The 19,127-nt window shown below is 36.5% G+C and overlaps 1 protein-coding gene across 3 annotated transcripts in view; it reads right to left on the bottom strand.

Annotated features, from left to right (window-relative positions):
- The window catches only part of tmtc2b (transmembrane O-mannosyltransferase targeting cadherins 2b), a 112,810-nt gene extending 101,332 nt beyond the window's left edge, over positions 1-11,478 (bottom strand). For 2 of the 3 annotated variants that reach the window (XR_009266963.1, XM_058751202.1), the window contains exon 1: positions 11,065-11,478. Coding sequence is in view for 2 of the 3 variants with exons in the window: in XM_058751202.1 (XP_058607185.1) it covers positions 11,065-11,147 (83 nt within the window). In the remaining variant the exon portion in view is untranslated. Of the gene's footprint in view, positions 1-6,565; positions 8,092-11,064 lie in introns of all 3 variants that reach the window. The other variant, XM_058751203.1, reaches the window with a different exon arrangement.
- Between the last annotated feature and the right edge of the window lie 7,649 nt (positions 11,479-19,127).

The following is a 19,127-nucleotide window of genomic DNA, read 5'->3' as shown; positions in this document are numbered from 1 at the left end:
CACAGGATTGCTGAATCAAAGGTAATAGCAATGATAAGATCAGTGTAGAGAGAGGACTGTGGAACTGAACCCTTAGAGAAATGAAAGCTTTACTGAGTCTGAGCCAAAAACAACATCATTTGTTGACTTTGCATAAATGCATTATAAGATTTGTGCAAATATTTAAAGATCTACAAAGAGAAAGAAAGAGGGAATGCCTGTTGGATTGCTGAAAGTCTCAGTAAAATGATTTCCATTTCACTGAGATTTACAGTAGCTCAACTGAATCACATGCTATATGCTTACTTTAAGTGCAACAATTAAAAAATAAAATAAAATACAGTTTCATATGATCCTTTAACAATTCAATGCATTTTTATTACAGTGAACATATGAATTTCCTCAAATGAGAAAATATATTTTTAAAACATACATACATAATGGATAACTAATATACATATTACAAAAACTAATATGATATTATATCATTTTAATATTATTTTAGTTTTATTTTAAACTTTAAATGAAAATATCATGCAAAACTATTATATACATACAACAAAAATGTATAGATTTTTTCCAAAAATGAAATTAAAACTAATCTATATATTGTAACAATTTAATACACTTATATATATATATATATATATATATAATGAACTTTTAAAAACATGTTATATAACTTTATATTATGTGTATTGTTTTTTTTCTTTAACTGTAATACATAGAATTTTTAAATATAAATTTCACCCCAAAAACAATTTAAATATTATATAATTTTATACAACATAGATTTTTTTTTATTTTTTAAATAAAAATTAGTGCTGTCAAATGTCATCCAAAATAAAAGTTTTTATTTACATAATATATGTGTGGGTACTGTGTATATTTATTATGTATATATAAATGCACACACATGCATGTATATATTTAAGAAAATATATTTGTATATTAAATATATTTATGTAATATACATTATATAAATATATACTGTAAAGCCCCATTCACACCAAGCAAGACAACGATAAAGATATAGTTCTAAAAATCGTTCTCAATATTAGAGAATAGCCGAGTCCACACCACAACTACAACGATAAAGGCACAGAAAAACTATATCATTGGAATTACTTTCAGAACGATTTTTTCCAGTTGATGAACAATACAAACATTGGCAGCCAATCAGAATTCATCCTGCTATAACGAGCTCGAGAATTTAAAGCGGCAGACACGCCTGCGCTTAGATATACAAACGATATCGTCTGCTGGTGTGGATGCTAATATCGTTATCTTTATAGTTATCGTTCTTGGTGTGAACGGGGCTTTACAGTATGAATTTTGAAAATATTTACATGTGTATTATATATAAATATATTTAATATACAAATATAACATTTTTCTTAAATATATACATGCATGTGTGTGTATTTATATATACATAATAAATATACACAGTACACACACATATTATGTAAACAAAAACTTTTATTTTGGATTCAATTAATCAGGATTAATCATTTGACAGCACTAATAAAAATAAAATTCAGCGCTATTTTAATACATTACACTTTTTTTTTTTTTGACATTTTTAAAGCTACAATCTTAATTAGAGAAATGTTGGTTGTAAAGAAAATGCATTAAACAGTTAATACCATATTTCACATTTCAGAAGAATATTACACATCCAATATGTAATCCCTAAAAAAGATATAGTACAAGCATGTCACATGCATGACAACAGATTATCAATAACAACAGAAACACCTAAAGCACCTAAATACACCCAAAAAATGCTCAGGTCTTCAGCTGGGGACGTCTCTCCCGGCACGTACACGTTTGAAGTGCTGATTAGATTGATTCTGACAGGTTGATACACAAAGGCACTGTATCTACTCTCTGCCCAAATAAAAAAAAACGAGCACTTCTTTGTTCATCTGAGCCAACAGGCAACACAAGTGAGGCTTATTTCTCATCAGTGAGCGCTAATGGTGTGCACAGGCGGAAGAGTGAATAGAGACCACACAGATCTCCACAAAGCACAAAAGCTTCTTGGCCAGGTCATGTCCCAGCTTCCTCTGCAGGCATAGAAGCTGCACAGGAGACACTAGAAGGTAGACCAAAGAAAAAAAGAGGCTTGCTTTATTTTTTTAAGTGCACTATAGCATCCTCTTTAGTTGCTAGCAACAGGGGGGTTTTGTGCTTCAAATGGATCAGACGCTTTACTGACACAGCACCCCACAATCCACAGGCCACTGCTAATCCTATTAAAATGAAGGCAGGCCGGCACAGGACAGGAACACCACATTAGATCCATCAAGCTCTAAATCAAAACTCATGTCTCTGGTCATTACCAATCTAGTGAAATGAAAGGAAATGATTTGAGACCTTTGTGTAATGATGAAGCCATAACATTACATCAACATTTTGTGGAAAAGCTTCCAACTAAACATCCCCTGAAGCAAGAGCAAACTAACTCGCATCCATCTTTCTGTTGTTACAGCCAAGTTTTGTTGTTCATTCTTTTACAAGTTCACTCTCATCTGTAATGTAATTTCTGAGAGTGTTTGTTGTATTGCGACTTCGATTTGAACTGTGATATATGTTCAGCATCTAATATTTTCTGCTGCTTAGATAAAGCCTGAAAAAAGGGCAAAAAACAAAAACAAAACACACACACACACACACACACACACACACACTGTAAACTGCAGCTCTCATATTGAGCAGTACAAAAAAACCAAACAAACAAACAAAAACTTGATCAATGTGAATTTGTGGTCTAATTTTGTTTATGTATGATTTAGGATTTATTTATGTATTTATGTATTATTTAATCCATGTCAAAGTTGACTGAGAATTTAATAAAATTCTCATTTATTTATTGTAATATAATGCTGAATAACAACAATGCAAAGCTAAATGAAGGCGAAGAAATTGACCAAACATGCAAAATAATAATAATAATAATAAAAATGATTATTTATTATTCTTATTCTTAGCATTCTTGGAGTAAAGAGTAAAACAGACACAGGTTGTAATTCACTTGTCAAAAAAGTACATTTTTTGGTCCAGTTTGTTTGTTTAATGTATGTGTTTATTTATTTAATGTCAAAGTTGACTGCAAAATTAATAAAATGCCTATTTGCATATTGTAACACAATGCTGCAAAAATGAAGGTGAAGAAATTGACCAAAAATGTATTACTACATTATTCTAACAAAATAATAATAAAATAATAATGTATTACTCGTATTCTTGTTATTATTAAGATTATTTTATGTTATTCAAATATATGTTATTCAAATATTTTAATTAATACAAAAATAATTGTATATTTAATTTGTTTTCATTTCAATTTTTCAATCATTAATTTAATTTACTTTTCCCCAGTTGATTGCGTAATCCTAGTTTTTAGGGCAAAGGTAAGAACAGGACTTCAGTAAAGTGCATACAGTTTATAAGTGGGTATAATTCTACCTTAATTAGTGGCTAATGTGATTAGTTCAATAATTGAAGGGGGCAGGGAGAAGGCGGCCAAAATAATGAATCTAGACAGATAATCTGTTGGGTTTTAATTAAATGACAGCTACAAAGACGCAGTGCGATTGTAGAGGTAGCCATGTGATCCTACAGCGCGTCCAATAAAGTTAATCTGCGCTGCTGTCTTCTACTGTGCAGTAAACCTGCTGTACATATGGCCTCCCTCTTTCAGCGCTGATTACGGCCTGTCTGATTTAGAAGGCCCGAAAGGCCATCAGCTGTGACCAACAGCCCATTTTAGAGCCCCATGGGCAGTGATGGGTCAGGCTGCACTGGCCTGCAGTTCATTTCGGCCCACACATCACAAATGACAATCATCTGCCTTGGCAATCACAGAGAGAAGCTGCTCCCTCAGAGAGCCAATAGAGTGGGACGACGGCCATCCAATCTCAGGCTGTTCTGACAGCGCTTCACTTCAGTAATCAAGCAGGAGGGACAGAGAGAGAGAGAGAGAGAGAGAGAGAGGCCCCCTCTGCTTACCACACGATCGAAAAGAGAAGGGAAAAACCTCGGCTTGCTCCCAATCCCAAGATTTCAGTCTAGACGCCATCTGGACAATGGACATGGTTATCAAGAGGCACCTGCATGATTTAAGTACTTTATTAAAGTACAAATAATACATTTACAGTAAATATGTCTGATGTCAATGTAGTAATTTGCAAATGATTAAAGCATACTTTTTGAGCTTAAATTATTAAAAAAAGAGCTTTGATGTGATGTTTAATAGCTGTTTTCTATTAGTCTCTCTCTCTCTATATATATCTATATCTATATCTATCTATACATCTATATCTATACATCTATATCTCTATATCTCTATATCTCTATATCTCTCTCTCTATATCTCTCTCTCTATATCTCTCTCTCTATATCTCTCTCTCTCTCTATCTCTATCTATCTATCTATCTATCTATCTATCTATATCTATCTATCTATCTATCTATCTATCTATCTATCTATATCTATCTATATCTATCTATCTATATATGACCCTGGACCACAAAACCAGTCTTAAAAAAGAAAAAAAAAAAAAACAGCTGTTCTGAAGTTGTTATATGCACAAAAGTTTGAGAGAGAGTAAAACTGATGCTTTAAATTCATTCTGATTATATCGTGAGATAGCTGGAGATACCAGTACTATTTAGGCCAAGTACCTTTGCAGAACATTTCTTCGGCATTGGTATTTCTGTCAGACACATACAGAATGGTGTTTTTCACTGTTTAAACCCCGGACACAGCAGGACTGCAGTAAATTGGAGAAATGGTTGGTCTGAGGTTACAGCCTTGAGAAAGTTCACCTTACGAGGTCATGGCCATAGTAATTGTTAGTCAGATTACTCAGTGGGAGACACCAAAACCCCACATACATACGCCAGCTACAGTAGAGCGGGTTGTGTTTAATAGTGTTTGTGGTTTGTCAGAAGGCTGCTGACCCAGAACTCAGGGGTTAGAACACGTCACAGAGAGAATGGTCCAAGAGGAGCCTCTCAGAGAACAAAAACGTCTATACATTCCTCAACTTTTAACAATCCATTGCGAATCCAGTTGTTCCTGAGGGCAATGAGAACACTGAGAATACAGTCCAGCAATACATTAATAAAATTTGGATAAAAGCATCTGCCAAATGCACAAATTCAAATGTAACTTTTTATTAAAAGTTATTTAAATATTTAAGTGAAACAATGTGGTAATTTAATTGAGATGTCTTTGAGCCAACGGTTAAGTAAAAAAATAAAAATGTAATAGTAAAAAAAAAACACTTAAAATTAACTTTGTTACACTAACCTATGACAGATAAATTGAGAAAATGTATTATACATTAATATTTGACAATAGTTTTAATAGCAGTAGTAAACAAATTATTCACCATTCCTTAGTGTGGCGAAAAGTTCATTTATTAGCTTATTTTAATTTTAGTTTTAAGTTCATTGTTTTAATACAATTTTTTACATTAAATTAATCAAATTTATAATTTTATAGCTAAATATATAATATTAAACTTTTTTTCTTTGCATATTTGTGATACTCACAATACCATTTAGAGAAATAAATAGAAAAACAAAACTAAAATTCCACTGAGGTTGTCATAAAACACATGCGTTACAGCAGATCTTTTCTTAAGTTGGAGTCGATTTTATGTATGTCACTTACACTTTCGATTTATACTACTTAACATTGCGTTTCCTAATAAAGTTACCATCCAACTGGTTACAGGTAAAGTTACAATTGACTCACCAAAGCCAACTTAACTAGCACTTGCCGCTGGAAGACAGTGTTCATTCTAGGCTCTGATTCCATCTATACACTCAGTCAATGACAGACTACTGTCACGGCATTATGAACTTAAAGCAAAAACATTTATAATGCCGTAAAGCGAATGCAGCTGTTTCAAAAGCAGCTTCAACTCAAATGGCACAGGTGGCTGTTCAATCTGGTATTTTATTTTATGACATCTCTACTCAAACCAAAAGATGAGGCAATACGTTTCCCCCATTCTGGATGTGCCAAAATACTCCCTGAAGTTATATGACTTAACCCACAGCTTGAAGTCTCTTAAACTCGCAGGCCACTGGCACGCACTTGGAGAAGTTTTGCACTGTCTGTGCATAAAAATTGATGAGCCTCAGTTTTAATCTTATCCCAAAAACTCTAAGTATAGAAGTCAACCATTTACTACACCCGCAAGGAAACACACTGCACTAATTAAAAAGAAAACACAACAGACTAACGAACAAAGTGAACAGACACATTCTGCTTGACCAGAATATGCCAATGATCTAACGCTTTCTCGCAAGAGACTCTTTGAGTCAATGGCATAATCACAGTCATCTGGAATGCTGATTTCTACATCACACTCCCCATGAATTGTCCTCAAATAAAAGTACAGAAGAGGAGGAACAAAAAAAAATTAGAAAAAGAAACACCCACAATGCCTTGCAAACATGACCATCTGGACTGAGCTGTTGGAGGATTAAAAGGGGGCCATGTAGGGGTGGTGCGAGCTGTAGAGTGTCTCTCGCTCTAATTTTTCTCTCTCTGAGATAATTACAGGGTACCGCTGGGATGGACGGATTGAGGAGAGAGATGCTCCGAGTCTGGGTTGCCGCCCTTGGTTCTCGACATCACCACAGAGCCAAAGTGTGCGGTCGGATCCACAGGGTGGACACTCCAGCAGCGCCTGAGGAGAACAGAGCCAGACAGCACCACAAAACCCAAACCAACAGCGCAGGCTATTTAAAGCACACACCAGCTCATCCCTGCAGCCTCAGCTAAACAGGCTTGGAAACTAAACTACCAGCAGAACCACTCGGAAAATTGCTTAATGGAGAAGAGTCAGTGGGGAGGTTTAATATGACATCCAGTTCTTACAGTGTAAAGCTAAAAGCACCAAAGAGATGCTGCTTTGAAACATCCTTGCGAAACATATTTTAAGGCATTATAGAAGCAGAATTTACAGTACTCACATTCTTAAAGGCATTATGAACTGTTAACAACCCATTTAATCACATTATGAAATAGTTAATGTTTTTATTATATATAAATCAATCAATCCGTAAAATAACAGGAAAAGTACTGGCAGCTTATTATCCGTTAATTCTAAAACAGTAACATGTAAAATTCAAAATACTGGTGAAACATCTTAAATAAATACAGAAAAAGTCCTTCAAATTATACAGTACATTTTACCATATTTTTACACATTTTTAATGAAAAATACATGAAAATCTAAACAAATGTATGAAAGCAAATACATAAATGTATATTTATTTATGTTTAGAATTTTATAAATATACAGACACACATTAAAAACGGTTTTATTCATGAATGCAATTTCATGCTGCTTGAAGTACTCAAAACCTAATGCTATTTGACTTCAAAAATGAATTTAAAAATAAGTATATCTATTCGTCCAATTCAAACCCTTCTTGTTTCCACATCCACAAAATTTACAAATATTTTATAATTTCTCCTTACATAGCCGCGGTTGCAAAGAAAGGGAAAAAATATTAACTTTTCACGGTCCAGACAAATCCCATATTGCATTATTTTCAGCTCCATATTCTTCTACACTCTGAAGACTGTCACATTATGGAAGATGAATGCATTGCAAATGCCATTTCATGCTGTCTTTATAAGTACTTGTGGAGGAAGTACTCAAAACGTATCTGATTCTACTCGACATGCGAAAGGAAAAAAGAAAAATTACCCATTTTAGGAACTCATTCATCCGACTCAAAGCCTTCTCTTTCCAAAACCACAAACCCCAAATAAATACAGCCCGCGAGAACTTGAAACGGCAATGGGTTTGCCCTCAATTTCAGGTGAATGACGACGATTCCTCATGCGAGTTCATCTATCAGGCCTCTGGACAGGTTCACAGCAGGCCACGGAGATGAGGCCATAACTCAGCCCTGGCATCTATCCACTCTTTGCTCCATCTCTGCTCTGGGTGTGGGGATTATGGCGTCACAGATATGAGCTCCACAAGTTACGGCCTCCACTCTGTAGCGCAGGTGTCAGGGTCGAGTGTGATTTGGAGACAGAGAGCTGATACAGAGGGCTCCCTAGGGAAAGCTGGACACACAGCACTAAAGTTGAGCTTACTGAGCGCCTAATAGACTTGAGTGATGGTATGTCACAACAGCAGAAACGGTACACGGATTAGAGAGGAGGAAGCAGCTGAAGTTTTTAATGAGAAAGCGATAGAAAGTTTAGCTTCCTGTATTAGAGGGGCAATTTCAATTTAGATTTACAGTAACTGTCGTTTCACAAATGGATTTAGCAGTGCATCATGTATAAAACCACAAGAGATGCAGATGCACTTTTAAAAGGCAACTTATTTAAATCAGGAACATGTTTTTTCACTTAGAATTCTGTTATAATCCTTAAGACAATAATTCCTGTCCGACACGAAACATCCACGAGTTGCCTGAAAAAACTAAATGTCATGCTTAAAAAGTGACTAGGCAATCCAGACATATAATGTAATGTTGACGAATAATTCATGCTGCCTTTGCCGTCAAAATTTCACATTTTTCATTTTTGGGAGCTTTTCAGCCAGCATTTTGAAGCGAATGTTTTGTGCATTACTCTGGTCGCAATATATATGTGCAGAGCCACTTTGCTAAGTGCTCCGTTTCCTGTCTCCACATTAAAAATCATAACCCCCATTCCTCAACGCTTTTATTATGCTCCAAAATCAAATGCCAACCTCCCGTTTTTAATAAAGCCCTTATACGACTAGGGATATCTGATAGTGCTCATTTAAATGTTACCAACCTTGGTCCTCACAAGCCTTTGGTTGAATAACAGAGGTCAGTGCAGTGATTTAAGAGACGGTTCTCGTTTACATGTGTGATATCAGAACTCCAAACCAAAAAAAAAGCTTCTCTACCCCCGCCACGTCACATCTGTTCTTTCTCAACGCAAATTAAATGATAACTAGCACAAGAGGCGTAACACTGCCCAGGACTGGCCAGACACTTGTTTCTGCACTCCTTCCACCTCAGGGAATGCCGTGAGACAAAATGTCATTTCTAGTTTTAAATGAAGCCTGCTACTAATTACAAACATGAGGCATTTGAAAACAGAAGGCACTGCTTGACGAATCTACTCTGACTGCAGCTTACTCAACAAAAGCAATACAGTGCACAATCTGCAATACCTGCAGTAACTGGAACTTTGGTATTATTGCCCAGAGGATTCACACTCGCTCTAATAGCTATGCTATGAGGGAAAATGACAGAGAAATGCATGTCTTGACAACCTGAGGAAAATGATAAACCTCATTTTTAAGATTCCACACATTTCAAATGCTACAAGAAAGAAAAACATGTTAAGCCTATATGGTTTGTATAGCATAAGAATGTCAGTAGGCCTCTAATTAAATAAATTAGTCACTGTAAATGTAGGAATCTAACCCTGGAGACACATTCATTTCATAACTGGCGACAGTGGACGCTCTCTTGCTCTATTGCTTCTCAACGGCGCGTAACTGTCGTGCAGCTCTAGTTTTCTTTAATGTTATTATAACGTGCACTAAGGCCACTTAGGAAAATAAATGTGTCATCCCAATGGGGTAGAGGGGTAAAAAGATTACGAAAAGCTACCGTTTGGTTCTCCATGTGAGAGAGTTGATGGACATGTGGCTTTTCCGTCCGTTAGAAACAAGTGGCGGGACCAAGTGTTGAGATATGTTCTACAACGCGTATTTGAATATTACTAAGGCTGGCATCAGAGAGTCATGATATGTTCATGATATTCGAGTTGAGTCGGTTCTTCTCGTACAGTGCGACTGGTACAGTCCGATTCCAGAACAAAATATTTCCATGATCTGGTTCTTTTTCAGCGAATCATAATGATACAACGCGACCGGTGCAGTCCGATTCCCCAGTGAATAACTCTTGAGCTGGTTCCTCTCGACCCGATCTCATGAAAGTACGTATAAATAGTATGCCAAATAAAAACGAAAAATCGTGATACCGATACGCAAAAAAAAAAAAAATACGGACTTTGGGTTGTGCTACGCGATGGGTAGGATTAGGGTTGTGGGGTAGATGCGTATTATATGTAGGCGAAAACTGTGTATTATATGCACGCCAAACACATTCGTATCATACATACGCCAAAGTCCATTTTTGCATATCAATACCATGAGTTTTCATTTTTATTTGGCGTACTATTTATACGCATTTTCACGAGTTAATCAAAGACATACAAAGCGGCCAGTGCAGTCCTATTCCCCAAATAACGTCTCTGTGAGGAGTCGTTTGTTTTAGGGAATTAAAAACAAGTATGAATCAGTCTGAGTGGTTTTTGAATTGATCTGACTCACTTGCTTAACCGCAAATTAATGCCCGATCCAAAATGAACCAATAGCCTACTTAAGGTTCGTTTTAATAAGAAAATGTGTAGTTTTTAAAAAGTCGGTAAAAGTTTGTGTTAACACACTTTTTAATATTATTTCTCATTCGTTGGACTTTATCGGTTTTGTAGATAAGCCTACACGATTCTCTCATTATTTTGGCAACAGACTGCTGAGGGCAGTAAATGCATGCCACAAGAATCGCATGCCTCAAAAGTACTCAAAGCATCATAAATGGAACCGAAACACATTTCCCATACCTAAATATCACCATTTGACTCTAATTCTAAACTGCCAGGCTCAAACACGGTCAGTTCCCCCCGGGCTGACAATTCCCCTGTTATAAATTAACGAGCAGAGTGCGATATTCTTAGGCATCATCACTTTCCCGACAATCACAAATAGACAGCACGTGATTCGCGTCCTTGAGTGCATTCCAAAAAAAAAAAACACACGCTCAAGACTTTAATGTTTCAAAGTTGCACGACTGGCTCTGTTTATCCGCTGACAGTTGTCATGCTCGCGCCGCCATTCCCTGCGCTGTCGCAACATGTAACAGAATGAAAAGAACAAAAGCCGCCGCTACAACATTCGGCTCAACGTTCTCCGGTTGCTATGAAACCGGTGAACTCACTAACATGATCAAAAACGTGCAGATGTATCGGGTTCATTCACAGGCATACCTGTCATCGTAGCAGAAATCGGCGTCCAGTGTGTTGACATACAGGAGCAGTGCCACGGCGCTGCACACCAACTCTGCGATCATCTCTCAAAAAGAAAAGAAGGAAAGGAAATGAAAGAGTAGAAGGATGATATTAAAGCCCTTCTTTGATTTCTCTCTTCGTCTTTGTCAAAATGCCTCTGTCAAAAAACAATATCCGAGTCCCCATCCTTGCAAAGTGTTGAAATGAATTATCCAGACATCCTCCTCTTAACCCATGTTATTTGCGGAGAGAATCCTGTAGGCTAGAGAGGATGGTGCACATACAGTATTTACAGTACGCTCGACTGTGTTTGGACGTCCTTACACCGAGAGTGTTGAGATGATGCATAGTGGACGCCGAATAAATGTCGTGATTGAGCCGCGTGTGGTTAGTGGCTACAGTGCGCCTGCGCACAACCCCTCCTCCTGGGTATGTATACACATGCACACGGTCTGACTTAACCCTCTATTGCACGCATTCTGAAATGTTGACAAAACATTGGATTCACTTTTCTTGCACATTTTTAGTCAACAAAATTTCCAAATTGCAATCCTTTCGGCGCCCTTGGCACCATTAATAACAGTGCTAGATACATTTTAAATAAGGAAATTTGATCTTTTTAACAGGTATGCAATAAAGAATATCAAGATTAATCTTTTGTTGTCTGTTATATTTGCTCTTATTTCTTATAATGATAGTTTGTTACATTTTATGTTGTTAACTGCACACTTTGCACTGTTTAAGTGTTATCATGGTTTATGTCAAAGCCACTCAAGGATGAATGTTGATGAATGATGAATGGTGTGTTTTACAGTGGAAATGAGTGCAGGAGTGTAGTGCATATGCAGAAATTATTTTTCACACAGATATGATGAAATATTTTGGGTGAAATTAATTTTAAGGTATTCATTTAAGTCTTTCTTCTGTAGCCTAAAATGCAGCTCATGACATAAGAGTGCAAGGCATGTCCTTTGAGTGAAATAATTATTCATGTCTCAGATTTAATTTGCTGTGGTGTTAACATTAATTATTGAATCGTGTCACAAATATAGCGGCGTGAATTTAAAATGTGCTAAAACTGCATCCTAGACAAGAAAGTGAAAATTAAAAAGGGAGTAATTTTGTGATTATGCAGATGATCAGCAGACCATTGAGGCACAAAATGAATATTTTGACATGTTTTCTCATTTGAATTTGAAGCAGATGTGTCCCGTTGAAAGAACTGGTGTTTTAGGTCTGCAACATAACCAACAGTTGTGATTGCTGTTGATTTGTCTAGTTTTCAACACTCAGTTCTTGTTAAAACCAGGGGCCTGTACCATGAAGCCGGATTTTCTGGCTAGCCAGGTAAGTTTCAGTTTAGTTTGCACCAATCCTGGGTTTTAGGTACCATGAAAGTGGCTTGGCTTGGCTTTTAGCTGCGTTCATTGCCATAGTAACTTACGCTCCACAGCTAACCTGCTCCAGGGCAGGTAATGTTCTGAGTTAGAGATCTCAAACTGAAATTGGACCAATCAAATGTGAGCAAAGTGACACATCTGACACAAAAAAGTCACTCCCCCAGTTTATCTCTCTCCAAATTAAAGGTCACTAGTACTAAAAAAAAAAAAAAAAAAGATTGTCTGGCTTTATTTATAATTACCTAGAGTTATTTTATATGATTCATACAATTATATGATTTATATTATTATTAATCCATTACACACAAGCAATTTTAGTTTAACAGTTATTATAAATAATTTATTTTAAATGAATGTTAATATGTACAGATCGTATGTAATATAAATAAGCTGTAGAATCAATAGATAATGCTTTAAAAAGGACTACGTGACCTTACATGTTCGAGTCTCTATCGCTGTATATTTCCAACTATATAAACTAACTTAACAAGTTTCACTTGTGACTGCACTGATAAAGCAAGATAATTTCTTTTATTTGTCCTCTTTCATGAACAAGAACTTTTTTTTCATTGCTAATGCATTTAAATTCATCATATTCTTCGATCTCTTGCAAAACCTTTAACGAAGGCTCGTGATTGGCTGTTTGCTAGTGATGTCACACATTCATGTGCACGTGCTCCACAAACTCAGGATCAAAGCCTGAGTTGATAAAGAAAGTTGATGATCAGCATCATGGTACCAACAAAGCCGGATTGGAGTGGTTTGGTTTTGTCAACTCGAAACTAATCCTGTAACTCTGAATTTGTTCATCTACCATTATGGTACAGGTGCCCGGTCAGTTATTATTAATAACATATATCAAAAGTCACAATGATAAAAATGCCAAGTCTATACATGCAGTCCTTAATGAGCAGAATTTTAAAACATCCAGTAGAGGGCCCACATTCAGAAAACAAGCCATTGTCTTTGGCAAAAGTGGGAAAACACTGTCTTTGCAAATGAATTGCTCCTATAATCAGGTCTTTAACCTACACATATTTTTCATTTAGCAGAAGCCATACGCTTTAGGCAGGCTTTATGGGTAATATGTACTGCTTTCTTCAAACAGCAGGGAGTATTTGGATCCCTTTGAAGACTTGAGAAATTGAAGAAAAGAAACTGAGGAAGAGAGAAAAAATCAATCTTGTAGTTGCTGAGGACACAAAGAGTGCTCTATATGGTCCAGTGAATATTGATGCAATTCTAGTTCAATAGCGAGACCCAGGCTACTTAGACAGTCTTCAATGTGGCCATTCACAGAACAGCAGGATGCTATGATGTAATCTATTACAGAACTGAAGGAATCACAGGAACTGACCCTTCTGTCTCACTGTAACAGACTCAGTGGATTTTCACTGAAATTGTCTTATAGGACTGGGTGTGCCGCTAGAAAACCATTTGTTTTTTCTGAGACTGCAATTACCATTTAGCTCCCTCCTGACCGCATTACTTAATTTGAGATAATTCTGTGCACACAGCACTAAAACAGTATTTTACATTTACAATGTTAGCTGTATTGTATTTCATTTTCACAAATTAAAAGTTTTCATAAACGTTACAGTAGTATAATTCTGTATTTTTACCATTTTATTCTAAATTAGTAGGTTCTATGTTGCCCAAATCCTGTTTTTTGGGTATACCACGTATCAGATCTGCAAACAATTTTTGTTTGCCTCCTACTAGGAATATAGACGGAAACCTCAGAATTCCTGTCACTGTGATAATTCTACATAGATAAGGGCAGTATTTAAACTAAGACCCACAAATTTAGGCTTAGCACAGTCTGAAATCCCACAAAAACTCTTTTAAAGCAGAATAAGTAAGTTTGAAGTACGTGGCCCCTCAAATTCATTTGCAGCACAGTGCCAGCTTCAAATTACATGGCAAACTTCACATTTGAAAGTATAAATGGTTTGTTTAAGTTCACAATAAAGAGCTCAAAAGCCTTCATATTGTTTGCTTATGGGTAACACGTTAAGCTTATGAAGAATTATATACCATGTATATTTGATGTAGGTTTAATGTAGCATGCTGAAATGTCATTACCTAAAGTATAATATCAAATTCCCGTACATGAAATAGGTGTAATCCCTCTTGTACATGTATTATTTGTGCATGTCATTTGTCAATGTCAAATTTGTATGATTTTCTAATAATCTGTTTCCTGTGTGGGGAAAAACCTCCATTACTCTAAAGCGAACAGCCTGCTATTTGCATATAGCTTTTAAACCCAGTTGCCTATAGTTATTTATATTTACAACCAGCACTTTTTGCTGCATTATATGCTTCATAAATATGTTCTGAAAATTTAAGAGAGCCCTTGATTCGTGGTTTACCATATATTGTTAAATGACTGAGCCGTTTTTGCAGTTCTGTTTCAATAGAGTGTCTTTTTGGATTGTGGAAATTTTCAGTTTACAAATGCATTTAAAGGAATAATTTACCCAAAAATGAACATATCCTGAAAACATGCTCACTCTCAGGCCATCCGAGATGTCGATGAGTTTCTTCATCAGAACAAATTTGGAGAAATTTAGCAAATCACGTGCTCTCCAATGGATCCTCTGTCCAAACAACTGATAAAAACTTCACAATAATCCACATGATTCACCAACACGACAGTGTGATATTGCTCTAATTTAACATTTCAATAAACAAGAGGTTAATTTTAAGTACATTTTAGACACAATATTGCCAGTTAGTTTGTGTATTTTTGCTCCACTAAAGAAAATAGTTGAATTATATGACTAAAAGTTAAAAGTTTGTACTTTCTTTGTACTTTTATATCCATCTCTTTTCAAAGCTCCCCCCCCCCCCTCCCATGTCCATCTATGCCCTTGTAACTGTTATTTAATGAATAACAGCCATGAGGGAGACCACAAGATCACATGTCTACAATTAAAAACAGTTTCTTAAAGTTGCCTTCAGCCACATAAGTGATATTAAATCATTCTGCCTTGAAATGAAATGATAATGTAGGAGGATGGCGTGATGGATGGGAGAACCTGGGTGGCATATTTGATACCATAAGATAAGAACGAGTGGCACTTGTGATTGATAACATTTGCTCCTTCATTATTCATTTTTGGCTGCAGGTTTGGGAAGCTTGGAACCATGGGCTGCAATTGTACACAATATTGCATTTCTGCTGTCTTTTGTTTCACAATGCATGTTTTGTTATTAAGTTCCCATCAGTGTTTGAAGAGATTTTCCTGGCCAAAAAATAAGCTGACATTTAGCAAGACGCCATTTCAATAACAGACCACTTAGGGAGAAGGGTTCTTTGTGCATAAATTAAAATATGCCATTAGTGAGGCATTCATGAAAGTGAAAGTCATTCACTAGAAAGAAGGTTGTAAGTCAGCCAACTTGTAAAATGAACACATACCTTTCCTCTTCTTTTTGATTTTACATTTTGACTTCAAACATCATGTGAATAACTGCATAGTGCATAGTGACCTTCAACAGAGGTGGAAAACCGAGGCCTTTTGGATGTCTTTCAATGATTAAACTCAAAATTGAATTTGACAGATCTGGGATGTATGAGTCATGGATGACTAACTTTCACATTTCCGGTCATATGTGTGCATGATTTCGACTTTGGTAACCTTATCTGGGAAAAGATAAGATTTTGCCAGTTCCCTACTGAGCACCTATTTTCTCGAAGACGTGTGTGTGTGTGTGTGTGATGTGAAGTATGAATGAATTCTGCATTTGGAAAAGATCCACTAGTCTACATTATGTGAGTTGGAGTGAAGTGTTTCATGTCCATAAAGCCCAAAGAATCTGTATTTTACGCTTGAGTACCCGCACCTGCACACATTCGCAACACATCAGAAGTAGTTAGGGTTATTTCCAGCAGAGATGGAAATCTCATATTACTCACAGAAGTGCGATAAAGAATGAACGGATGAACGACACGGGCAACAGAAGAAAGTAATACAACATTTAACCCAGAACATCACTGTAAAAACAACAGGAGATTATAGATAACCTTTCTTCAGGCTCACATCTACATGAATTTATGTGTAAGGAAATTCCAGGGTGTAAAAGATTGCTTCGTCGTGGTATCAGGTAAAGGATCCTACCTTTTGCAGCAGAATATCTTAAATTTCCCATCTGTTTATGCTGTACGAATGTAGGAATGTGAGCATTTTTGTGGCTTTATTCTCAAAAAGTCATAGACAGAAGGGGGTCAATGACTGTCATTAAGAGGCTTGGATGGAGGCCTGTTCCCCACAACCGGCCCGTTCCAGCTGCCCATAGTTTCTCTCCGCATCCAATGGCTTTCCCACATCTGATTTACATAATCAAATAACCCCGTTGCACAGTTTTTCCACACTCAAAACTCTTGAATCGCTCAAATAAACCTTTCCTCCATATCCTCACACATTTTTTTCCTCACATATCAGTCAAATATCCAAGTAGAGCATGTTTTAGAGTCAAATGTCTGGTATTCACAACCCATTATATGACACATTTCCAACTTGAACAGGATTTTCAATAATAAAAATAAAAATAAAAAATAAGACGGAACTTGATTTTATCTGTCGAGAAATCATGGATCTTAAAAAGTAGATGGTTTGTTGAAAAATAAGAGGCATTGGTGACGTCACCTGAAAAGGAAAGTAATTTTTCTGACTCTATATATTTATTTCTTTAGTATAACATCCAGTGATGAATTGTTTACAATATGACCAGGAATATGTATAAAAAGGAAAATAAAGCTAGTTTCCATTGATGAGAGTATCTTCGGTCCATGCACCATGATGGTCTCCAAACGTATGCTTTAAATGATTCTCTCTAATCCATCACATTTTAGGAATTTCCCCAGGTGTGATTCAGCAGGCATGCTGACATTTGACCTATTCATGTGCACAGATGGTGCGCTGCAGAATGCCTTCCAGTCGTTGGCCGGGCATTCCTTCTGGTGCCTCATCGAAAAGTGGGTCAGCAGACTTGCTGGTGTTGACCTTCAAGTCTGGGACCGAGAGAGGGTGGCTGCAAGACATTTGGAATAATTAAGTTATCTAGATTTATTTATAGGCTAGGATGGTTGCAGGAAACATCATAACAGTTTAAAAAGCCTAAATAAAAATGGAAGTTTTGTGGCTTTTAGTGCATTTTAAGTTTTCAGATTTGTATTGTTCAATGTTGATATATGTAAATGAACAATGTGCAGTCTACCTCTGTTTTAACTGCACACAGAAATCCCTGTTTAATTTCTCTGCAAATGTCAGCCAGATGATGCAAATTGTATCATTTTGTGTCATCCAGTGGATTTTTGACGCCTCCAGGTCTTTTGGAAATAGAGATTGATATTTAGCATTTTTGTATTTACCCCCACAGAGAGTCACATCAACAGTGACGCCAAAATTAAAAGTGAATTATGGGAGTTAAAGCTTTGGGTAAAAGAGAAAAACACCACAGATTTTTTCTCAGTTTTCTCAATCAGAAATTTGTTCGCCTTTCTTCTGCATTAACAGTTAAGTTTTATTAAAAGCCCATCTTTGCAGCAATAAATTACCCCATTAACTCAGTCAATACCTGTTTGTTCAAATTATAGTTTACCCCTAAAAGGAGCACAAACAGTGGAGAATGGCGCTAGTAAGGGCAAGGTCATGGGTTCGATTCGAATCAGGGAAAGCTGATGTAAAAAAACATGTACATTGTATGTGGCTTTGGATAAAAAAAAAAAACACATTTTGGGGGGAAACATAAATACGCATATTGGCATTTCATGTTTTTGCCAGGCTGTGACATAAACTAAATCCTCTGTAAGGAAGTGAATACTGTACTTATATTTCCAATAATTAAGTCATGTTTATCTAGCTTGCATTCATCTGTCTCCACTTTTGAGTGCAACACTTGCATCAAAAAAAAAAAAAAAAAGGTAGAGTTGTTTACTGATGATGACCGGATAATTTCATAGGGCGTTTACAGCGACAACTGTTAATGTTTCATAATTCTCTCATAGCCAAGTACACTTCAAATTTTTGGATGAAAAAATTATTGACAGCTTTGGTGGCTGCACATAACGCTCAGCACCAAGGATCAATCAAACCTTCCCATCAATCATTCCTGCATATCCAGGGTTTGGCACCCTTTGAACTGTCACTGACAACATGACACACTCTTCAACAGAGCAGCTGCAGAGGTATGTGGGATGTTTCTAGACCCAAACCTTTTTGATAAAGGCTTTTACAACCAGCAGTGGAGCAGCGCTGGTTCTGATGAGCAACATGCCATCATAAAGCCAAGAAGCATGTGATGAGATTCCCAGCAGATTGAAGCTAATGTGTCTGGCAGAGGATCCACATGGAAAGCTGAATCATCCTGTAGACCACAGACAGAGCATTCAGGCGTATTACTGCTCTTTGTACGACACACACACACACTTGTCCAGACACACCTGACAGCAGAGCATATTGCGGGGGAGCTTTCTGGATGAGCTATACAGGATAAGATATCAACACTGACAGAAAACAAAAGAGTCTGGAAGGTTAAGTTCATTGAAAAATGAAAATCTGTCATCACTTATTCACTCTCATATCAGATTAGACCCATATTGTCAGACACCCAACACTTTTGAATTTACATGAT

Source organism: Onychostoma macrolepis, chromosome 18 (genome assembly GCF_012432095.1).
Source record: "Onychostoma macrolepis isolate SWU-2019 chromosome 18, ASM1243209v1, whole genome shotgun sequence".
Lineage (NCBI taxonomy): Eukaryota > Metazoa > Chordata > Actinopteri > Cypriniformes > Cyprinidae > Onychostoma > Onychostoma macrolepis.
The sequence above is the reverse complement of the archived record's forward strand: the minus strand, read 5'-3'. Positions and strand labels throughout refer to the sequence as shown.